This window comes from Anomaloglossus baeobatrachus, chromosome 7, assembly GCF_048569485.1.
Source record: "Anomaloglossus baeobatrachus isolate aAnoBae1 chromosome 7, aAnoBae1.hap1, whole genome shotgun sequence".
In the NCBI taxonomy this organism is placed as follows: domain Eukaryota; kingdom Metazoa; phylum Chordata; class Amphibia; order Anura; family Aromobatidae; genus Anomaloglossus; species Anomaloglossus baeobatrachus.
This window is the reverse complement of record NC_134359.1, coordinates 278,924,742-278,949,444: the sequence shown is the minus strand read 5'-3', so window position 1 is coordinate 278,949,444 and position 24,703 is coordinate 278,924,742. Positions and strand designations below refer to the sequence as shown.

Here is a 24,703-nt window from a genome sequence, read left to right as displayed (position 1 = left end):
ACATCCCGCCCACCTCCTTCCTTCCGTTTAGCCGCCGGCGGCAGGTAAGGAGATGTTCCTCGCTCCTGCAGCTTCACACACAGCGATGTGTGCTGCCGCAGGAACAACATCGTACCTGTCGCGGCAGCGTAATTATGAAAAAGTCGGAGCCTGCACCAATGATGCGATTATGACGCTTTTGCACTCGTTAATCGTATCAGCTAGGCTTTACACACAACGATGTCGAAAGTGACACCGGATGTGCGTCACTTTCGATTTGACCCCACCGACATCGCACGTGCGATGTTGCAACGTGCAAAGCCGCCCTTAGGGGTACTTTGCACACTACGACATTGCAGGTGCGATGTCGGTGGGGTCAAATTGAAAGTGACGCACATCCGGCATCGCTGTCGATATCGTAGTGTGTAAAGCCTAGATGATACGATTAACGAGCGCAAAAGCATCATAATCGCATCATCTGTGTAGCGTCGGCGTAATCCATAATGACGCTGACGCGACGGTCCGATGTTGTTCCTGCGGCAGCACACATCGCTGTGTGTGAAGTCGCAGGAGCGAGGAACATCTCCTACCGGTGTCACCGCAGCTCCTGTAGGATATGCGGAAGGAAGGAGGTGGGCGGGATGTTTACATCCTACTCATCTCCGCCCCTCCGCTCCTATTGGCCTCCTGCCGTGTGACGTCGCAGTGACGCCGTACGACCCGCCCCCTTAATAAGGAGGCGGGTCGCCGTCCAGAGCAACGTCCCAGGACAGGTGAGTTTATGTGAAGCTGCCGTAGCGATAATGTTCGCTACGCCAGCAATCACAAGGATATCGCAGCTGCGACGAGGGCGGGGACTATCGCGCTCGGCATCGCACCATCGGCTTGCGATGTCGCAGCGTGCAAAGTACCCCTTAGTCTTTTTTCCGGCAGCCCATAGACAATGAATGGAATGGTGTTTTATCTCACACTTGAGCTGTATGCACAGCTACACTGCTTGGGGTACTGCTGTATAATGTCCTCTGCTTTCTAGAAAGTGTTATCTCACCCTTGAGCTGTATGCACAGCTACACTGCTTTGGGTACTGTTGTATAATGTCCTCTGCTTTCTAGTAAGTGTTTTCTCACCCTTGAGCTGTATTCACAGCAACACAGCTTGGGTTACTGCTGTATAATGTCCTCTGCTTTTTAGTAAGTATACAGTGTTTCCCCGAAAATAAGCCCTACCCTAAAAATAAGCCGCAGCAGGAATTTTCAGCCTTTTCAGCGCAAGGCCTAAATTTAAGCCCTAGTTGCGGTTTAATAATTAAGTGTCCATGCAGCTGAAAAAGTTAAAAAAAATACTGCAGGACGCTTCATTATAGAAAGCAGACACCCCCAAAAGAGAGAAGAAAAAAGACCCTGCAATCATACTCACCAGACGCCAAACGGGAGGACCTGCGGTGGAACACATCAAGGACCTGCGGTGGACGAACACCCACACACATCAGATCGCTCACCTACACACAATCACACATCAGATCACATACACACACCACATCTGGTGATACCTTGTGCTTCCGGCCGCCAGGGAAACCTGGAGGACCTGCAGTGGAGGGCATGGAGGATCCTTGTGCTCCACTCACGGTCCAAGGTTTCCCTGCCAGCTGGAAGCAACAAAGCAACAGGTATCACCGGAGTGTGTGCGTTCCAGACAGAAGCAGGGGAGGACCGCTATGGAGCATACCTGCTGGGAGTGCTCGCTGAAGATCTCAATCCGTGGTCTGATCAGTATGAGTCTCCTGGGAAGGGGGTCTGCTTTTTTTTGGGGGGGGGGGTAAACTTACCCCCAACCCAACTTTCCCCAAGAATAAGCCTTACCACAAAAATAAGCTCTAGCGCATTTTTCAGGGCAAAAATAATTTAAGGCGGTGTCTTATTTTCAGGTTAACACGGTTTTATCTCACCCCAGTGTTGGACTCACAGCTACACTGCTCAGTACTGCTGTATAATGTCCTCCATGCTGCTGGATTCACAGCTACACTGCTCAGTACTGCTGTATAATGTCCTCCATGCTGCTGGATTCACAGCTACACTGCTCAGTACTGCTGTATAATGTCCTCCTTGCTGCTGAATTCACAGCTACACTGCTCAGTACTGCTGTATAATATCATCCATGCTGCTGGATTCACAGCTACACTGCTCAGTACTGCTGTATAATGTCCTCCATGCTGCTGGATTCACAGCTACACTGCTCAGTACTGCTGTATAATGTCCTCCATGCTGCTGGATTCACAGCTACACTGCTCAGTACTGCTGTATAATGCCCTCCATTCTGCTGAATTCACAGCTACACTGCTCAGTACTGCTGTATAATATCATCCATGCTGCTGGATTCACAGCTACACTGCTCAGTACTGCTGTATAATGCCCTCCGTTCTGCTGAATTCACAGCTACACTGCTCAGTAATGCTGTATAATGTCATCCATGCTGCTGGATTCACAGCTTCACTGCTCAGTACTGCTGTATAATGTCCTCTGCTTTCTAGTAAGTGTTTTTTCTCACCTCAGTGTTGGATTCACATACACACATAATTCAGCTCATCTCATTTTAAAAAAATCACTTAAACTAACAGGTATGCTTTAAAATAAGTTACTCCATACCATCAGAGACCAGTTTGTTACCGAGGAGCGACTGAAGATTTGGTGTCTTTTTTTTCTTATTTAAAGGGAAAATGCTTTCTAAACACATTTTTGGGTGAAGTGCTTCCAGATCGTCCCCATGGAGGAGCCCTCTGTGTCTGTTGCTGCAGATGTTAGAATAATAATTATACAGAATGATTAATCAGGGGGTAGTACGCCCCGGCCATACCGTGCACACGTGCGGCACACCTGGGCGGAATACGTCTACATGCTGGCGCGGTCCTCTCCATATACGTAGCAGAGCGGCGCACACTGGGCTCTGCACAAACGCTCTTTGTTCTCCTTACAAGTCTGCATTTTGTGTCTTCCAGGATTAGCGGTGACCTCCGGTAACCCCCGCAGCCTGCTCACCCCTCACCTCTCGCCCATGTAACTGGAAATGTCTTGGAGAAATCTCTGCTTCTGATACATTCCGATCCCAGGGAAAAATAAACTCAGGCCAATTGTTTACACACTCCCAGCATTCCTGGCCCGCCAGAAAACTGGAGCATCGCAAACCGCGGAGCCGCAACCGCATCTGCACTGGGCAGACTGGCATCCCCTGCCTCCTGGTATTGGGCAGACTGGCATCCCCTGCCTCCTGGTATTGGGCAGACTGGCATCCCCTGCCTCCTGGTATTGGGCAGACTGGCATCCCCTGCCTCCTGGTATTAGGCAGACTGGCATCCCCTGTCTCCTGGTATTGGGCAGACTGGCATCCCCTGTCTCCTGGTATTGGGCAGACTGGCATCCCCTGTCTCCTGGTATTGGGCAGACTGGCATCCCCTGCCTCCTGGTATTGGGCAGACTGGCATCCCCTGCCTCCTGGTATTGGGCAGACTGGCATCCCCTGTCTCCTGGTATTGGGCAGACTGGCATTCCCGGACTTCTGGTGCCATTTCTAGATTACCTGCGTATTGTGTGTATGATCTACGGTATATTGTGATGGTTACAATATGGCGGTATGTTTTTCCTGACTGCATGAGTTTCTTCTAGTGACCTCCTTGCTTTACCAGTGTGGATCAGGGGACCAGATCTGATGCAACGCCCGGGTTATAACTTGTCTAATGTTTACCTGCCATGTAGAAGCCATATATTTTACTAACACAGGGACCACTTGTGGCACTGCCAAATGTGCCCTGCAGAGCGGGGTCTGCCTTATACTTCTAATAAAACTGTCAAAACATCACAGTGTCCGTCTCTTGTCTCTGCTTCAAACAGATGAGGTGATAAGGAATATATCCTCAGATGAAGGCTCTGCAGCTTCTGGCTTGTCTTAAATCCCTGGTCATGTGGCAAGGCTCAAAAATGAGGGTGTCTGCTTTGTTTTGCAAAAAAACCCAAAACCTCAAAAAACATGTGCTTTACTCACCCGCCCCAGGACCACTGCTGATTTTTCGACACTGCTCCCGGTGTCTGACGTCACTTATACAGCGCTGCAGCCAGTAGCGGCTCTGCTTGAGTTGCTAAACTCACTGGTTGCAACGTTGCAGACGTGACGTCAGAGCTGCAAATAATAACAGGCACCAGGAGCAGCGGCGGAAGGTCAGCGGTGGACCTGGGGAGGGTGAGTAAGGCACATTTTGGTTTTGTAAAAGAAACTACAAATTTTATTTCTAAACTGGAAAACCCCTATTAATGGTAACATCAAACATATTTTTTTTAGCAGCATGTGCTTTTCTGGTCTGAAAATACTCGATAAGACGGATTTCACCCATTACTTTAACTTGCGAATTTCAGAAATGAAACTGCTGGCCTATATATATATAATAAATCATATTTATTCATTTATATAGCGCTATTAATTCCACAGCGCTTTACATACATTGGCAACACTGTCCCCATTGGGGCTCACAGTCTAAATTCCCTATCTGTATGTTTTTTGCAGTGTGGGAGGAAACCGGAGAACCCGGAGGAAACCCACGCAAACACGGGGAGAACATACAAACTCCTTGCAGATGGTGTCCTTAGTAGGACTAGAACCCAGGACCCCAGCGCTGCAAGACTCCAGTGCTAACCACTGAGCCATCGTGCCGCCCTATATAGATAGAGCTATATATTTATATCTCTATATATATATCTCACTATGTGTATATATACAGTACAGACCAAAAGTTTGGACACACCTCATTCAAAGAGTTTTCTTTATTTTCATGACTCTGAAAATTGTAGATTCACATTGAAGGCATCAAAACTATGAATGAAAACATTTGGAATGAAATACTTAAAGTGTGAAACAACTGAAAATATGTCTTATATTCTAGGTTCTTCAAAGTAGCCACCTTTTGCTTTGATTACTGCTTTGCACACTCTTAGCATTCTCTTGATGAGCTTCAAGAGGTGGTCACCGGAAATGGTCTTCCAACAGTCTTGAAGGAGTTCCCAGAGATGCTTAGCACTTGTTGGCCCTTTTGCCTTCACTCTGTGGTCCAGCTCACCCCAAACCATCTCGATTGGGTTCAGGTCTGGTGACTGGAGGCCAGGTCATCTGGCGTAGCACCCCATCACTCTCCTTCTTAGTCATATAGCCCTTACACAGCCTGGAGGTGTGTTTGGGGTCATTGTCCTGTTGAAAAATAAATGATGGTCCAATTAAACGCAAACCAGATGGAATAGCACGCCACTGCAAGATGCTGTGGTAGCCATGCTGGTTCTGTATGCCTTCAATTTTGAATAAATCCCCAACAGTGTCACCAGGAAAGCCCCCCCACACCATCACACCTCCTCCTCCATGCTTCACGGTGGGAACCAGCCATGTAGAGTCCATCCGTTCACCTTTCTACAAAGACACGGTGGTTGGATTCAAAGATCTCAAATTTGGACTCATCAGACCAAAGCACAGATTTCCACTGGTCTAATGTCCATTCCTTGTGTTCTGTAGCCCAAACCAGTCTCTTCTGCTTGTTGCCTGTCCTTAGCAGTGGCTTCCTAGCAGCTATTTTACCATGAAGGCTGCTGCACAAAGTCTCGTCTTAGCAGTTGCTCTAGAGATGAGAAGGTGTGTCCAAACTTTTGGTCTGTACTGTATATATATTTGTGTGTCTGTGTATGTATGTATGTATGTATGTATGTATGTATATGTATATATATATATATATATATATATATATATATATATATGCGCGCGCGCGCACGCACACACACACACACACACACACACACACACTGTGGTGTTCATAAGTCCTGCATAGGATAAATTGATTTTTCAAGTTTTAAACGTTTTCTGTCGAATATCTTCGATGCTAATATGACATATTATATATGGTTTTGTTCAGAAAACAATTTTGCATTCTCTCCCTGTAATATGTTTAGCTTTTGAAGCAGTTTTGCCTGAAATTATTGCAACAATATGGGAATTGAAAGCACAACTAAAAATTGTTCAGCTTCAGATCCAGAATTAGCCAATCACAGATGAGGTTCTTGTGACCAATCATAACCTGGATATGGCAGCCAATCACATTCCGTTACATTGCATCCCATCTGCTGCTTAGTTAGTTAGTTTTATCTGTAGGTCTATCTAGTGAATCATACTGTAGTGCTTTATGATGGGAGCCTTCAGATTTTTGTCAGCGGAGGATCGTGTGCGAGTTGTGGTGCTACATGAAGAGGGTTATACTGACCCCCAGATCGCAAGGAAGGTCGGCTGTAATCAGAGGACAGTTGTAACAATTTTGCACAAACATAAGCAGCTTGGAATTACCCAGGACAGGCCTAGATCTGGTCGGCCCAGAAAGTCAACTATAAGGGAGGATAGAGTACTGATAAGAACATCCCTTGCCAATCGAAAGCTCACCTCTCCTCAGCTTCTGCGAGAACGGCAAGAAAAGTGCAATATTGAGGTAGCAACATCAACTGTTAGGAAGAGATGTTTGGAAGCAGGATTGAGAGGGTGCAAGGCCTGAAAAGGTGTGTCCAAACTTTTGGTCTGTACTGTATATATGTGTGTATGTGTATATATATATATATATAATAAAAAAAATGTAGCCTTATTTATTTTTTAAGTTGAATTTCCACAACAAAAATGCACATAAAATGCTATATGGGAAACAAGACAGTGCGTGCGTTTTTGTTGCAGAAACCATGCGGATTTCATTTAAAAAATCGATACATAAAATATGTGATGTGTGAACTTAGCCTAAAGGATGCAATGTTGATTTATATAGGAAGTGAGATGATTTTTTTTCTTTCTTTCTGGGAGAGAGCGCATGTACAAACCGTATGTTAATTACCTTCTATTTTGGCTGTGACAGAGGCCTATGGGTGCTGGGATGGATAAAATGAGGGCTGGGAGCGCAGAGGGCAGGTATATAGTCTGGACTGTACATATGATTGCAGGTTTAAGTCCCCTGAAGGGCCTAAAATATAAAGAACATTTTTAAAAAAAAGTTTTAATAACTAAAAAAAAAATAAAGTTACATAAAATCATATTAAAGGAATCCTATAGGCACCAACAGTCAGCTCTTATCTCATTAATGCGAAATGTGTTCCCTGAAGGGAGTCATGAGACTGGGTCACTTTTGAACATGGGAAAATTGACCCCCCACCACCACCCCAAAAAAATAAAAAACCCTCACTTTGGAATTTTCAGTCCAGTGAATTCTGTAATAAACCAATCAATAAAACAACAAAAAAATTAAACTAAATACCGAGCGTCTGTGGAAAAATAAAAGTTGTGGGTTTTGGAATAAAGAGTATTTTTTTTTTTATAGCCCTGTCATGAAGGGGTTAATACAAAGGAAAAATGAAGCTTCAGTCAATAGTTGCCAATCAGGACAGACCTTATATTTTTCGAAGTGTCTAAATAAAAAATGAGAGTTGGAATCTGATTGGCTGTAATTGAAACGCAGCATTGTACAGCGCCCAATCAAATCTTTGCTTTCAATGAGAGAAATGAAAGCTGAGCTGTAACTGGTTGCCATGATGTCCGCTCTGATTCCCAACTCCTGCTTCTGCTGAGTCTGTCTTGTACGTCAGCAGCTCCCTCCCCCTCCCTCCTCTTCAGGCCGTTTGGTGACGTAATACATAATTCCCATAATTCAATTCTCCCGCTGTTGGAAGTATGAACTTGCCAAAATGGCGCCGTCACGTGGTGTATCGGCGCGGTCACCTGATCATGATGTCATCATCAAGGTCCTGGCACCGAACGGAGAGTGGACGCGGCGGCCGCACGTGTAACCTTGACGGCAGCGGAGCGAGATGGTAAGAGACCGGGACACGTCTTGGCGTGCGGAGCGGCATCACCAAGACTGCACTACATATCCCAGCATGCCCTGCCGGTGTGCTGCTCGTTTGGAGACACTGACGTAAGAGTGACCTGGATGACTGTGTCCTGTGTTGTCCGTTTGATTCTGGGTTTTGTTTTGATAGAATTGGATATTTTACCCCAAAAGACAGTAATCATTAATCACAAATATTAGAATGGCTGTGTCCCCGTTACCGAAAACCAGCGCCATGGGGTTACCGTGACAACCACAGCTCCCAGGCTTCACCGCCTGATGCAACGTTCACGTTATCCAAAGCTGACAGGCTGGTGACGGAGGACGCGGGCGACTGGTGACGGAGGACGCGGGGGACGGAGGACGTGTGCGACTGGTGACGGAGGACGTGTGCGACTGGTGACGCGAGCGACTGGTGGCGGAGGACGGGGGCAAAGGAGGACGCTGGTGACGGACGACGCGGGTGACGGAGGACGCGAGCGACTGGTGGCGGAGGACGCGGGCGAAGGAGGACGCTGGTGTCGGGGGCGAGTGGCGACGGAGGACGGGGGCGACTGGTGGCGGAGGACGGGGGCGACTGGTGGCGGAGGACGGGGGCGACTGGTGGCGGAGGACGCGGGTGATGGAGAACGCGGGCAACTGCAACTGGTGGCGGAGGACGCGGGCGACTGGTGACAGAAGACAGTGGTGACAGGGGCAACGGCGACTGGTGACGTAGGATCTGCGCGCAATGAGCGGCATCGGGAGTCGCGGTATGTGATGGAGGAACAAACCGCTCCTGATACAATTCTACCGACCGCACCATATAAAAGCTGTAGCCTCCGTGCCCTGCACTCATGGATGTACGCTGTCTCCTCTACAGGCGAAGTACTTGGCCCAGATCCTGGTGATGGGGGCGCAGGTCGTGGGGCGGGCGTTCACACGGGCGCTGCGGCAGGAGTTTGCTGGTAAGTGCTCAGCATACAGGAGCGGTGTCGGTGCTCTGTGCTGTATACACCTCACATGGTCTCCCCCATATGTCATCTTCCAGCGAGCAGAGCGGCCGCCGAGGCGAGAGGGGGGCGCGCAGGACAGGAGTCGGCCGCAGCCAGCAGCTTGTCGGGGATCAGCCTGCAGGAGGCACAGCAGATCCTGAATGTCTCCAAACTGGAACCTGAAGAGATCCAGACGGTGAGAAAGTCCAGTGATCTCAGGATTAAGGCCTGATACTGACCTCATAGCCGACTGTACGAGGGAAAACTGCACAAATAGCAATTCCCCAATACAGATTTATTGATGCCTATAACAAAATGCGCTGGAAGCGAGATCCTGATCTTGTCTCTCTCCTCTAGAAATACGACCATCTATTCAAAGTGAACGACAAGGCGGCGGGAGGATCCTTCTACTTGCAGTCAAAGGTGAGTGCAGTGAAGCGAGGCTTGTCCCCTATACACGGGAGGATCACAGGATCGCGGTCCATGGCTCCTGAATATATTCGTGTCATATCTGTGTGCACTACAGCCCCAAATCCCTGGTAGTGCTCGCTCACCACTAGTTACTTCCCAATTTTCAAGTTTTTCTGTATCAACAGGATAGCGAGTAACTTACTGACGGAGGTGCACATGCTCGACCACTGCGCCATTCATTGTCTATGGAACTGCCAAAGAAAGCTGAAGGCAACACTCCCTTATATCCTCCAGTCCCATAGACAATGAGTAGAGCGGAAGTCGAGAATGTGCCCCATCTATGAGAATCCAGACCCCCGTTCTCGGCATCCCTGTGGTCGGACCCCACTCTCTCTCCTGTTTACAGTGTGTGTGCTGCCGTGAAGATTACACTGTACACATGACTCTGAGGCTACGACCGCACTTTGCGTTTTCACCTGCGTTTTAGGTGCTTTTTAGGTCCGTTTTGAACTGCACCTTTTTCATGCCAAAAGGCCTGCGTTTTGATTTCACAGCAAAGTCTACGGAAAATGGTGATTTCTAGACCCCACTTTGCGTTTCTAAACGCTGCGTTTAATTTGCATATTTTGCGGCAAAAACCATGCGTTCAAAGAAGCAGCATGTCGAGTTGTTTTTCCCATTTTGGGTGCGTTTTGCTAACATTGAAGTCAATGAGAAATGGCAAAAACCAAGTTTCCTACAAATTCCTGCGTTTTACCTGCTTTTTCTGTGCAGGAAACATGCATTTTGAACTTACAAAACGCATGCTTTTTGCAAATTAAATTAATGATTTCATATGTCCCTTTACACACACACATAATCCAACAATTAAATAAAATGTTAAATTTAGTGCTATTTTTCTAATAAATACTATATTACCGATATAATTCCATTATATATTTACGGTATATATTTTTTTCAATTTCTGCACTCATGTATTTAATCTTTTTTTTTTTTAATCTTTTTTTCCATATATTTGAATGTTTAACCTTTTATTTAGCAGTGTCTTGATTTACAAAACGCATTTGTCAAAACGCAGGTGGAAAAGCAGGTTAAAAGCGCTGAAAACGCATCTAAAACGCGGTAAATACGCATGCGTTTTCAGCGCTAAATTTCTGAAAAAGGCAACTTTGGTCAAATCAATTAAGCCCTAAACATGCGTTTACAACTGCAAGTAGATGAACGCAAAGTGCGGTCGCAGCCTTATGGATCTGTGTATATAGAGGCAGGGGTGGGAAACGATCCCAACTCTTATTGACTACATTTGCCATACTTGTATGACTGATATGTGCAGTGTGTGTGTGGAGCCGGTACCCAGGATGGACCGCTGCTATCAAAGTGACTGGAATCACAGCACTTTAAGCTCTTAGATGCTGCTGTCAATCATTCAATTAACCCCTTAACGACCGCGGGCCGTAAAATTACGTCCTAAATGACATAATCTTACTGCCCGCGGTCCTCCGGCGGCAGCATGCCGCGATCGGCACACATCTCAGCTGATTTTCACAGCTGAGATGTGTGCCTGCTAGGCACGAGCAGAATCGTTATCTGCTCGTGCCGATTAACCCCTTATAATGGCGCTGTCAATACATGACAGCGCCATTATAAGCGCAATCGCGGTAAAGTTTTACTTACCGCCGAAACCGGAAGTCACGTGACGCGATCACGTGACTCCCGATAGTTGTCATGGTAGTACAGGGTCATGTGATGACTCCTGTACTACACATGAATTGGTTTCACTTTCGCTGTGCCCGGGGCACAGCAAAAGAGAAAGACAGCGTATCTGCTGTTTACAGCCTTCCAGCTGTGATCAGCAGATACTGCAGAGCGATCGGAATGCTGATCGCAATAGCCCCCTAGGGGGACTAGTAAAATAAAAAAAAAAAGTAAAAAAATAAGTTTTAAAAAATTAAAAAAAAACAAAAAAACCTAAAAGTTCAAATCACCCCCCATTCGCCCCATTGAAAATTAAAGGGTTAAAAAAATAAAAAATATACACACATTTGGTATCGCCGCGTTCAGAAACGCCCGATCTATCAAAATATAAAATCAATTAATCTGATCAGTAAACGGCGTAGCGGCAAAAAAATTCCAAACGCCAAAACGACGTTTTTTTGTCGCCACAACTTTTGCGCAAAATGCAATAAGAGGCGATCAAAACGTAGCATCTGCGCAAAAATGGTACCGTTAAAAACGTCAGCTCGAGACGCAAAAAATAAGCCGTCATTGAGCCTAAGATCCCGAAAAATGAGAACGCTACGGGTCACGGAATATGGCGTAAAACGTGCGCCACTTTTTTCGGACAAACTTCCGATTTTTTTTTAACCCCTTATATAAAAGTAAACCTATACATGTTTGGTGTCTACGAACTCGCACTGACCTGAGGCATCACACCCACACATCAGTTTTACCATATAGTGAACACAGTGAATAAAATATCTCAAAAACCATAGTGCTATCGCACTTTTTTTGCAATTTTTCAGCATTTGGAATTTTTTTGCCATTTTCTAGTACACAATATGGTAAAACTGATGGTTTCATTTAAAAGTACAGCTCGTTCCGCAAAAAATGAGCCCTCACATGACCATATTGACTGAAAAATAAAAAAGTTACGTCTCTCAGAAAAAGAATGGCGAAAAAAAAAAACGGAAAGCGAAAAATCGGCCGGTCGTGAAAGGGTTAAAGGGAATTGGTCACCAGGTTTTTGCAAATCTGAGTGCAGCATATTGTAAAGACAGAGATCCTGATTCCAGCAATGTGTCACTTACTGGGCTGCGTAGTATAGTTGATAAAATCACTGTTTAATCAGCAGCAGATTATCATTACAGGACTACTTGGCGTGCTGCAGGTAGTCCAGCATATATTCATGAGCTATGTACAACTGCTAGATCTGCAGCAGAGAAAACATTGATTTGATCAAGATGACAGCAAACAGCTCAGTAAGTGACACATCACTGGAATCAGGCTCTCTCTCTCTACACATTATACTGCTCTCAGATGGAGGAACAAAAACCTGGTGACATTCCCTTTACAGAGGCAAGACATGGGTGGATTGCATCCCTACTGTCACCCATCGCCTGCATTAACCTGTTAAATCCTGCTGTCAATATCTGGGGGGGGCTGCTGAAGATCTGATTGTTATACCAGTGCTACTATGAAGCAGGAGTCAAAGAGGACCATGATTTTCACTATGTGCAGCGAGCTGTGACACTGCTGTATTTGGCACAAGTGATGAGATGATCACAGCTACAAGTCCCCTAAGAGAACAATTGAAACAGAAAAATAAATAAATATATATATATATATATATATATATATATATATATATATATATATATATATAAAATATAATATATATATATTTTTTTTTTTTACATGAAAGAAAAAGACATAAGTTCAAATCCAATCTCCTTTTGCCCCATTAAAATAATTAAAAAAAAAACCACACGTGGTATCGCTGCATTCAGAAAAGTCCCATCTATCATCAAAATATAAAAATAATTGACCCGATCGGTAAACCCTGTAAACAAAAAAATGAAAATTGTATTTTTTTATTTTTTTTCTATCGCTGCACTACCACAAAAAAAATGCTGTAACAAACGATCAAAGCGTCATATCTATCCCAAAATGGTATCAATAAAAACATCATCTAATCCGGAAAAAAAAACAAAAAACCCCATCACTCCGCTCCATCAATAGAAAAATTAAGAAGTTACGGGTCTTGAAAAATGGTGACATGACCCCTACAATTTATTTTTATTTTTTATTTTTTTTATAAAATGATAAAAAAAAACTGGACTTGTGGTTTTATCATAATGAGGAGAATCATATTTCAAGGTATTAATAATAATAATACCACAGTGTACACCATAAAAACAATATCCCCCCCCACCCCAAAAAAGTCAGAATTCTGAGGGGTTATTATTATTATTATTATTATTAATAAATAATAATAATAATTATTATTATTATTATTTATTTATAACGCACCATTAGTTCCATGGTGCTGTACATGTTTACAATTTCTCAACATTTGGATTTTTTTTTTCCCTGTTTTACACTACAATATGTGGTAAAATGAATGGTGTCATTCACAAGGACATCTTGTCCTGCAGAAAACGAGCCCCGATACGTTTATGTGGACAGAAAAATAAAAAAAAGTTATGTCCCTGAGAAGAAAGGAAGAAAAAAACGAAAATGCAAAAATGAAAATTGGCCCTGTCATAAAGGGTTAAAGTAGTAAAAAAAAAAAAAATAATATATACAATTTTGGTATCGCCATAATCATACTGACCCATAGTCATAAAAACTGGGGGGAAAAATCATTTTGGGGGTTCTTTTGTTTTTTGTTTTGTTTTTGTTTTTTCCCAACTCTATAACACTTGGAAAAAAAAGTTTCCTCACTTCTTTTTAAAATACTGTATTTTTTTGGATTACAAGACGCACTTTTCTTTCCAAAAATTTGGGAGGAAAAGAGGGGTGCGTCTTAAAATCCAAATATAGCTTATCAAGTGGTGTTGAAAAGGGGTTACAGGAGGCAGGGCAATGCTGGGGGCTTTGGTGCTCTCTGCAGCGAGCAGCAAGGTACGGGCCATTCTGAAGATGTTGCTCTGTGCGGCGGGCAGCAAGGTACGGGCCATTCTGAAGATGTTGCTCTGTGTGGCGGGCAGCAGGGTACGGGCCATTCTGAAGATGTTGCTCTGTGCGGCGGGCAGCAGGGTACGGGCCATTCTGAAGATGTTGCTCTGTGCGGCGGGCAGCAAGGTACGGGCCATTCTGAAGATGTTGCTCTGTGTGGCGGGCAGCAAGGTACGGGCCATTCTGAAGATGTTGCTCTGTGCGGCGGGCAGCAGGGTACGGGCCATTCTGAAGATGTTGCTCTGTGCGGCGGGCAGCAGGGTACGGGCCATTCTGAAGATGTTGCTCTGTGCGGCGGGCAGCAAGGTACGGGCCATTCTGAAGATGTTGCTCTGTGCGGCGGGCAGCAGGGTACGGGCCATTCTGAAGATGTTGCTCTGTGCGGCGGGCAGCAAGGTACGGGCCATTCTGAAGATGTTGCTCTGTGCGGCGGGCAGCAAGGTACGGGCCATTCTGAAGATGTTGCTCTGTGCGGCGAGCAGCAAGGTACGGGCCATTCTGAAGATGTCGCTCTGTGCGGCGGGCAGCAAGGTACGGGCCATTCTGAAGATGTCGCTCTGTGCGGCGGGCAGCAAGGTACGGGCCATTCTGAAGATGTCGCTCTGTGCGGCGGGCAGCAAGGTACGGGCCATTCTGAAGATGTTGCTCTGTGCGGCGGGCAGCAAGGTACGGGCCATTCTGAAGATGTTGCTCTGTGCGGCGGGCAGCAAGGTACGGGCCATTCTGAAGATGTTGCTCTGTGCGGCGAGCAGCAAGGTACGGGCCATTCTGAAGATGTCGCTCTGTGCGGCGGGCAGCAAGGTACGGGCCATTCTGAAGATGTCGCTCTGTGCGGCGGGCAGCAAGGTACGGGCCATTCTGAAGATGTTGCTCTGTGCGGCGGGCAGCAAGGTACGGGCCATTCTGAAGATGTCGCTCTGTGCGGCGGGCAGCAAGGTACGGGCCATTCTGAAGATGTTGCTCTGTGCGGCGGGCAGCAAGGTACGGGCCATTCTGAAGATGTTGTTCTGTGCGGCGGGCAGCAATGTACGGGCCATTCTGAAGATGTTTCTCTGTGCGGCGGGCAGCAAGGTACGGGCCATTCTGAAGATGTTGCTCTGTGCGGCGGGCAGCAAGGTACGGGCCATTCTAAAGATGTTGCTCTGTGCGGCGGGCAGCAAGGTACGGGCCATTCTGAAGATGTTGCTCTGTGCGGCGGGCAGTAAGGTACGGGCCATTCTGAAGATGTTGCTCTGTGCGGCGGGCAGCAAGGTACGGGCCATTCTGAAGATGTTGCTCTGTGCGGCGGGCAGCAAGGTACGGGCCATTCTGAAGATGTTGCTCTGTGCGGCGGGCAGCAAGGTACGGGCCATTCTGAAGATGTTGCTCTGTGTGGCGGGCAGCAGGGTACGGGCCATTCTGAAGATGTTGGTGGTAAGGGCTTTCAAATAACGGCACCCAGAGTCGGGTGCACGGATGGAGCTCTCGGCTCAAGCTCTCATCTGCGCACGTGCCAACTCCGGACGCCATTTCTTTGCAGCCCGCACCGCTGACATCTTCAGAATGGTCAGGGCCTCATTGCCCGCAGCGAGCACAGAGCAGCGCCAGCTGCCCCAGCACAGCGCCGCAGCCCAGAGTAAGTATCTGGCCTCCTGTCACCCCCGCTCCGCTGCCGCCCCACCTCCCCGTTAAGACACCATCGGATTATAAAACGTACCCTATATATAATTTGGGGTGTGTCTTATAAAACGAAAAATATGGTGATTATATTGGAAAATGATTGGTGTCAGTCAAAACTACAAATTATCCTGCAAAAAAAAAAAATCCCCGATATGGCGATGTTGGAAAATAAAGTTCTGGCTCCCGGATGTAAAGGAGGCGATAATAAAAGTGGAAAAAATAGTCTCTGCATCTCTCTGAGGTTCAGACGCAGTTGACTGATGGGGCACATTGCGCTTCAGATCAGCAGAGCCGGACGTGCGCTGATGAGCTTTACCTTGAGCGGCTGCGCAGAGACCTTGAATGTGTTTTGTTGACCTCTCCGCTTGCTCTTTTTGGAGGTTACACAACCTCCATTATCTGACTTTATGGTGCCGTTATGGCCGGTTTAGACAAGTGTCATTGCGTTCCGTGTGCCTAAGAGCTGCACTCCAATCAATGCGGTCTCATCCGTTTTGCAGACAGGAGGGTGTTAGTGTTACTTGTGCCACGTGAGCCTGGTGGTCTTGCACAGGCGCAGTCACTGATGTTAGTGTCACTTGTGCCACGTGAGCCCGGTGGTCCTGCACAGGCGCAGTCACTGATGTTAGTGTCACTTGTGCCACGTGAGCCCGGTGGTCCTGCACAGGCGCAGTCACTGATGTTAGTGTCACTTGTGCCACGTGAGCCCGGTGGTCCTGCACAGGCGCAGTCACTGATGTTAGTGTCACTTGTGCCACGTGAGCCCGGTGGTCCTGCACAGGCGCAGTCACGGGCAAAATTTGCAGATGTGAATTACGTAGTTAACGTGGCCGAGCAACCGCCCATGCACCGAGATCATGTGGCTTCACCCGATCCTGATTTTTATATATATAATGCCATTTATTTTTTTTCCAGGTTGTTCGAGCCAAAGAAAGACTAGAGCAGGAATTACAGATCCAAAACAACACAACGAACTCTGGAGACGAGGCCAAGACCACGTGACGGAGACCCGTCCTGGTGCCTCCTGCCTATAGCCCCCTGCATGGCTCCAGGGGGGACGACCTCTGACACCGCACATAAGGGTATCCCCTCTGATCACACAAGACGGGGAGAAGCGTTCATGTAACTTATGACTGAGATAATAAAGCTTTATATTTTTTGTAGGAGCGGTGTATGGGATCGCACATTATGTGCACGGTGGGGGCAGCCATGACAGTCCTACATGCGCTGCCCAGGGTGCGGGCGGCTTCACCATCCCGTCACTTACCATGGCTGCTTCCAGTGATGTCGCCGGTTACCTTCCGGCATTTTCACTGATGATGCTCAATTGTCACGATGATTAAATCCAGGAAGGATCATATTTTGGTGTACCCAAGCCGTGGGGGGGTATTAACGATGCTGACGATCGTTTGTGCATTCAAATAAAGGAATCTCTGACCCACAGTCGCTCTTCACAGCCCTTCGGTTTGTCACTAGCAGTATTTAGATTTAGAAAATAGCGCCACTCCACTCTGCAGGTCATATCTGGTATTGCTGCCAGACAACATCGCACATGGTCAGCCTAGGAGGCTGAGGTTGGCGGTGTCCTCGTGCTGCCTCCGAGGTGGAGGACGGTCTATGACACCCCCCACCCCCCCAATAGTAGATCAACACAATTAAAAATGTTGTCGAGCTGTAGAGCGCCCCACTGAGGATCACTGAGACATACGGGGAACCTGTGCTAGAAGAACGTCATGCCTGAGGTTTAAAGGGGATTGTTAGGGGGATTTCACCTCCCAAACTTCTATATGGGCGAAGGGGAGGGAAAAAAAATAGCACAAAAATTAAAGATCGACTTTCTGGGAATGGGCTTAGGAAGATCTTGGACCTAATGAGGCTGCTGACTTTACATTGAAACTGTCTCTGAATGACTATGTAATCTATTGTCTATTAATCCAAGGTGGACTCAAAATGTTTGTTTTTCGTTTCAGCATTATGCAGGTATTTTGATGGTTATTGTTAAATTAAGTACACCAGCCTCATCAGGTCCAAGATCTATTTAATATTATATTCTCTTTGTATCGAGGTGTGATTACAGTTCAGCTGTAAAGGTTCTGACGGCAAGTCAAGTTTCTTTGAAGAATTTTGACTGATTGCTTTAAAAAAGTTGTGAGAAGTGTAATTAAAAAGTGTTATTATCCCCACATCAGGCTGTTATCCTCTGCCGCCTCTTGCTGAGCTCTGTTTAAATACACCAAATCTACATTAGTATCCTAAGATTATATATAGAAAGCGTATATGTCCAGCGACAGCAAGAGATGCCAAAAATGAGCAAATTATGTCTTTTTTTTAATCATATGATAAAACTCAATGGACAAACAAAGCTGGACACCGAAAATCACAAGTGTGTGAGCAATGAAGCAAAGCAGAAGATGGCGTGAGCGATTCACACCGGAGAATATATTCTTTTCTATGAGCATCCATCTCCAAACAGCTTGTATCTGACTTTGTATGTCCATTAATTATTTATAAAACGGAACCTGTCCGGTGGAAAAACAAAAACTATTCCCTTGCAGATATGGGTTTAATCTGCACGGTAAGTGTTCTGAAGCTGCCCTGTGCCAATACTGAGAGCCCCGCTGCCGGGAAGACATGAATTTTATTCCTCCCAGCAGTAGGGCTTTCGGTGCCGCATGTGCACTGAGCAGTAACTGAAGCTGTGCTGGCACCACCCTATGATGGAAAGCCCAAGGCTACCGGGAGGAATAAAGTTACATTTGTCCCGGCAGTGGAGCTCTCAGTGTGGGTGCCGGGCAGCTTCAGGATGCTATTAACCGCACAGCTACATGTTAATAGCTTTTCTTTGTCGCTCCATTGGGAGACCCAGACAATTGGGTGTATAGCTTCTGCCTCCGGAGGCCACACAAAGTATTACACTTTAAAAAGTGTAACCCCTCCCCTCTGCCTATACACCCTCCCGTGCATCACGGGCCCATCAGTTTTATGCTTTGTGTTGAAGGAGGCACACATTCAGGCAAGCTCCACATTTTAGTCAGCAGCAGCTGCTGACTATATCGGATGGAAGAAAAGAGGGCCCCCACGGGGCCCCCGGCATGCTCCCTTCTCACCCCACTAAGTCGGCGGTGCTGTCAAGGTTGAGGTACCCATTGCGGGTACAAAGGCTGGAGCCACATGCCGTTTTCCTTCCCCATCCCTTAGAGGCTCTGGGAGAAGTGGGATCCTAACCGGTCACCTTTCACTGGGACCGGGCTCCCTCCGCAGCCCCTGTGGGAATCTGACGGACAGGAGACTGGGTATCATCAGGGACAGGCCCTGCATCTAAAAGGTACTCTGTGTCCCCTTGGGGACGGTGCATGGAGCGCCTGTCTTACAACGCTACAGTGGCTGCTGTTTTTCTGTGACAACCGGGACTACCGCGCCTGATCGCCAGCCAGCGTTATTAAATTTAGTCCCCGGCTTCTGCGGCCTAGTACCATAACTCCCGCCCCCGGGCCTGCCAGTCAGGGATAAGGGCGGGACGGTCGACTGGACGTCGGCAGTGAGGGCTGGAGCATACTTAGGTGTTCTCCTCCCCCCTCACTGAGCACCGTGGGGCACCAGATTCCCGCACTTTATTAGTCACGCCCACGGCTCCCTCCTCCCCTGAGAACTCTGGCAGCCATTGTTACAATCACTTCTGCCAGTGGAGGATTTCAGAACGAGCTCTGTAGCTCTGGGAGGCCCAGGCAGGGAATTTGGTGGACACACAACCGCTTTGGGCGGTCGGTAAGCCACACCGGTTACCAGGTGCTGGCCCCCCTAGGGTGCCGAAGTGTGTGTATATATATATATATATATATATATATATATATATATATATATATATATATATATATATATATATATATATATATATATATATATATATATATATATTATTGTATACATTTTCTCTGTTCGGCCGCATTATTTTGCTATTGGCTATATACCCTCACTGATCACTCTCAGAGGAGACAACAGCATGTCGTCCGCAAAGAGCAAGGGTGCCAAGGCACAGGCTTATTTTGCAACCTGTACCTCATGTGCGGCTATGTTACCTGCAGGTTCCACCTACCCTCACTGTGAGCAATGCTCGGCCCCTGTGGCACTCACTCAGCCGGAGCCTCGGGCACTGGTGGGACCCTCGGCTCAGGTAGAACCGCCGGCTTCCACTGTCCAGGTGGCAGGGACAGAGTTTGCAGTTTTGGCTGAGAAACTCTCTGAGTCGCTTTCACAATCCATGGCTCAGTCTATGGACAGATGGTCTGCTAAGATACTAGAAGCCTTGCAGTCCAGATCGGTCACACAGGCCCAGGGCACTGTGAGTTCATCGCCCCCAGGCCCCTCTCGGTCGGTGCAGCGAAGTGCTCCTGGGGTGACACCTAGGTCCCACGGTGAGGACTCCGACACGGACCGCAGTCCCAGACCGGCTAAGCGGGCTCGCTGGGAACCTTCCCCGACTTCATCACGCTGTTCGGGGTCTCAGCATGAGGACTCTCTGGAGGATGAGGCGGAGGTTGCAGCTCAGGGCTCTGATCCTGACGTTGCTCTCAATCTTGATACACCTGAAGGGGACGCCATAGTAAATGACCTTATAGCGTCCATCAACCAGGTGCTAGATCTTTATCCCCCAACTCCACCTATAGAGGAGTCGGCTTCGCAGCAGGAGAAGCACCAGTTTAGGTTTCCCAAACGTACACGGAGTGCGTTTTTCGATCATTCTAACTTCAGAGATGCTGTCCAGAAGCACAGAGCATTTCCGGACAAGCGCTTTACTAAGCGCCTTAATGACACACGTTACCCCTTCCCCCCTGACGTAGTTAAGGGTTGGGCTCAGTGTCCCAAGGTGGATCCTCCAGTCTCTAGACTGGCGGCTCGATCCGTAGTATCAGTGGCAGATGGTTCATCGCTCAAGGATGCCACTGACAGGCAAATAGAGCTCCTGATGAAATCCATCTATGAAGCCATAGGCGCGTCTTTTGCTCCGGCATTCGCAGCCGTGTGGGCACTCCAAGCTATCTCAGCTTGTCTGTCTGAGATTAATGCGGTCACACGTACCTCTGCTCCGCAAGTTGTGTCTTTGACTTCTCAGGCGTCGGCCTTTTCGTCCTACGCCATGAACGCCGTCCTGGACTCTGCGAGCCGTACAGCGGTAGCGTCCGCCAATTCGGTGGCAGTCCGCAGGGCCATGTGGCTACGCGAATGGAAGGCAGACTCTGCTTCCAAGAAGTTCTTAACCGGTTTGCCATTTTCTGGCGACCGTTTGTTTGGCGAGCAATTGGACAAAATTATTAAACAATCCAAGGGAAAGGACTCGTCCTTACCCCAGTCCAAACCAAACAGACCTCAGCAACGAAAAATACAACCGAGGTTTCGGTCCTTTCGGCCCTCAGCCAGGTCCCATTCCTCCACGTCCAACAGGTCACAGAAGGGCCAGAGGAACTCTTCTGCATGGCGGTCTAAGTCACGTCCTACAAAGACCGCCGGAGGAACCGCCTCCAAGGCGGCCTCATGACTTTCGGCCTCCCCAAACCGCATCCTCGGTCGGTGGCAGGCTCTCCCGCTTTTGCGACGCCTGGTGGCCACATGTCCAAGACCGATGGGTGAGAGACATTCTGTCTCACGGTTACAGGATAGAGCTCAGTTCTCGTCCTCCGACTCGTTTCTTCAGAACATCTCCGCCCCCCGAGCGAGCCGATGCACTTTTTCAGGCGGTGAACACTCTGAAGGCAGAAGGAGTTGTGATCCCCGTTCTCCTTCAGGAACGTGGTCGCGGTTTTTACTCCAACTTGTTCGTGGTGCCAAAAAAGGACGGATCATTCCGTCCCGTTCTGGACCTCAAACTGCTCAACAGACACGTGAGAACCAGACGGTTCCGGATGGAATCTCTCCGCTCTGTCATCGCCTCGATGTCCCAAGGAGACTTCCTAGCATCAATCGACATCAGGGATGCTTATCTCCATGTGCCGATTGCACCAGAGCATCAACGCTTCCTGCGTTTCGCCATCGGGGACGAACACCTTCAGTTCGTGGCACTGCCTTTCGGCCTGGCGACAGCCCCACGGGTCTTCACCAAGGTCATGGCAGCAGTGGTGGCGGTCCTACACTCTCAGGGCCACTCGGTGATCCCTTACTTAGACGATCTTCTAGTCAAGGCACCCTCCCGGGTGGCATGTCAACACAGTCTGACCGTGGCTCTGGAGACTCTCCAGAGGTTCGGGTGGATCATCAATTTCCCAAAGTCAAAATTGACACCGACCCAATCAATGACTTACCTCGGGATGGAGTTTCATACTCTCTCAGCGATAGTGAAGCTTCCGCTGGACAAACAGCGTTCGCTGCAGACAGAGGTGCACTCTCTCCTTCGGGCCCAGTCACACCCCTTGAGGCGCCTCATGCACTTCCTAGGGAAGATGGTGGCAGCAATGGAGGCAGTTCCCTTTGCGCAGTTTCATCTGCGTCCACTTCAATGGGACATTCTCCGCAAATGCGACAGGAGGTCGACGTCCCTAGACAGGAACGTCTCTCTTTCACTGGCAGCCAAAACCTCTCTTCAGTGGTGGCTTCTTCCCACTTCTTTGTCGAAGGGAAAATCCTTTCTGCCCCCATCCTGGGCTGTGGTCACGACGGACGCGAGTCTGTCAGGGTGGGGAGCGGTCTTCCTCCACCACAGGGCTCAGGGAACCTGGACTCCGACAGAGTCCTCCCTTCAGATCAATGTTCTGGAGATAAGGGCAGTGTATCTAGCCCTAAAGGCGTTCCAGAGGTGGCTGGAGGGCAGGCAGATCCGAATACAGTCGGACAACGCCACGGCGGTCGCGTACATCAACCACCAGGGCGGCACACGCAGTCGTCAAGCCTTCCAAGAGGTTCGGCGGATTCTGCTGTTGGCGGAAGCCACAGCCTCCACCATCTCCGCAGTTCACATCCCGGGCGTAGAAAACTGGGAAGCAGACTTTCTCAGTCGCCAGGGCATGGACGCAGGGGAATGGTCTCTTCACCCGGACGTGTTTCAAGAGATCTGTTGCCGCTGGGGAACGCCGGACGTCGACCTCATGGCGTCTCGGCACAACAACAAAGTCCCGGCATTCATGGCACGGTCTCAAGATCACAGAGCTCTGGCGGCGGACGCATTAGTTCAGGATTGGTCGCAGTTTCGACTGCCTTATGTATTTCCTCCTCTGGCACTGCTGCCCAGAGTGTTACGCAAGATCAGGTCCGACTGCCGCCGCGCCATCCTCGTCGCTCCAGACTGGCCGAGGAGGTCGTGGTACCCGGATCTGTGGCACCTCACGGTGGGTCAACCGTGGGCACTCCCAGACCGACCAGACTTGCTGTCTCAAGGGCCATTTTTCCATCTGAATTCTGCGGCCCTCAACCTGACTGTGTGGCTATTGAGTCCTGGCTCCTAGCGTCCTCAGGGTTATCTCAAGATGTCATTGCCACCATGAGACAGGCCAGGAAACCAACGTCCGCCAAGATCTATCACAGGGCTTGGAGGATCTTCTTATCCTGGTGCGCTGATCAGGGTTTTACCCCCTGGCCGTTTGCCTTACCCACTTTTCTTTCTTTCCTTCAATCCGGAATGGACAAGGGTTTGTCTCTCGGCTCTATCAAGGGACAAGTATCGGCGCTGTCCGTGTTTTTTCAAAAGCGTCTAGCCAGGCTTCCGCAGGTCCGCACGTTCCTGCAGGGAGTTTGCCACATAGTCCCACCTTACAAGCGTCCGCTGGAACCCTGGGATCTTAACAGGGTGCTAACGGCTCTTCAGAAACCACCTTTCGAGCCGATGCGGGATGTCTCTCTATCACGCCTTTCGCAGAAGGTGGCCTTCCTAGTGGCAGTCACATCACTTCGGAGAGTGTCTGAGCTAGCAGCGCTTTCATGCAAAGCCCCCTTCATGGTGTTTCACCAAGATAAGGTGGTTCTGCGTCCGGTCCCGGAATTTCTCCCTAAGGTGGTATCCCCTTTTCATCTCAATCAGGATATCTCCTTACCTTCCTTTTGCCCTCATCCAGTTCACCAATGTGAAAAGGATTTGCACTTGTTAGATCTGGTGAGAGCACTTCGGCTCTACATTTCTCGCACGGCGCCCCTGCGCCGTTCTGATGCGCTCTTTGTCCTTGTCGCTGGCCAGCGTAAGGAGTCGCAGGCTTCCAAGTCAACCTTGGCTCGGTGGATCAAGGAACCGATTCTTGAAGCCTACCGTTCTTCTGGGCTTCCGATTCCTTCAGGGCTGAAAGCCCATTCTACCAGAGCCGTAGGTGCATCCTGGGCATTGCGGCACCAGGCTACGGCTCAGCAGGTGTGTCAGGCGGTTACCTGGTCGAGTCTGCACACTTTCACGAAACACTATCAGGTGCATGCCTATGCTTCGGCAGATGCCAGCCTAGGTAGGCGAGTCCTTCAGGCGGCGGTTGCCCACCTGTAGGAAGGGGCCGTTTTCGGCTCTTTTTATCGAGGTATTCTTTTACCCACCCAGGGACTGCTTTTGGACATCCCAATTGTCTGGGTCTCCCAATGGAGCGACAAAGAAGAAGGGAATTTTGTTTACTTACCGTAAATTCCTTTTCTTCTAGCTCCTATTGGGAGACCCAGCACCCGCCCCTGTTCCCTTCGGGCTGTTGTTCTTTTGTGTACACATGTTGTTCATGTTGAATTGTTCTTTGGTTCATGGTCTTCAGTTCTCCTAACATCCTTCGGATTGAATTTACCTTAGACCAATTTATAAGTTTCCTCCTTCCTGCTTTCGCACCAAAACTGAGGAGCCCGTGATGCACGGGAGGGTGTATAGGCAGAGGGGAGGGGTTACACTTTTTAAAGTGTAATACTTTGTGTGGCCTCCGGAGGCAGAAGCTATACACCCAATTGTCTGGGTCTCCCAATAGGAGCTAGAAGAAAAGGAATTTACGGTAAGTAAACAAAATTCCCTTCTTTTTTTTTTTACCATACTTTTTTAAGTAATTTTAGGGTTGTTTTCTTTAAGCGTGTAATAAATATGTATATATTAAACACGCACATTAAAAAATATATAAAAATAAATACACACGAATATGTATACACACATACATATATAAAGTAATTTAGTTTTTTTTCTTAAGCAATTTAG

At 48.2% G+C, this 24,703-nt stretch overlaps 1 protein-coding gene across 3 annotated transcripts in view; it reads left to right on the top strand.

Annotated features, from left to right (window-relative positions):
• Window positions 1-16,742, top strand: part of PAM16 (presequence translocase associated motor 16) — a 187,299-nt gene extending 170,557 nt beyond the window's left edge. The window contains exons 1-5 of one of the 3 annotated variants that reach the window (XM_075318223.1): window positions 7,732-7,838; window positions 8,718-8,802; window positions 8,886-9,025; window positions 9,187-9,252; window positions 16,492-16,742. In XM_075318223.1, coding sequence (XP_075174338.1) covers window positions 7,836-7,838; window positions 8,718-8,802; window positions 8,886-9,025; window positions 9,187-9,252; window positions 16,492-16,578 — 381 coding nt within the window. In that variant the 5' untranslated portion in view covers window positions 7,732-7,835 and the 3' untranslated portion in view covers window positions 16,579-16,742. Of the gene's footprint in view, window positions 1-2,971; window positions 3,827-7,731; window positions 7,839-8,717; window positions 8,803-8,885; window positions 9,026-9,186; window positions 9,253-16,491 lie in introns of those variants that run through there. The other 2 variants (XM_075318224.1, XM_075318221.1) reach the window with 2 other exon arrangements.
• The last annotated feature ends 7,961 nt before the right edge of the window (window positions 16,743-24,703 follow it).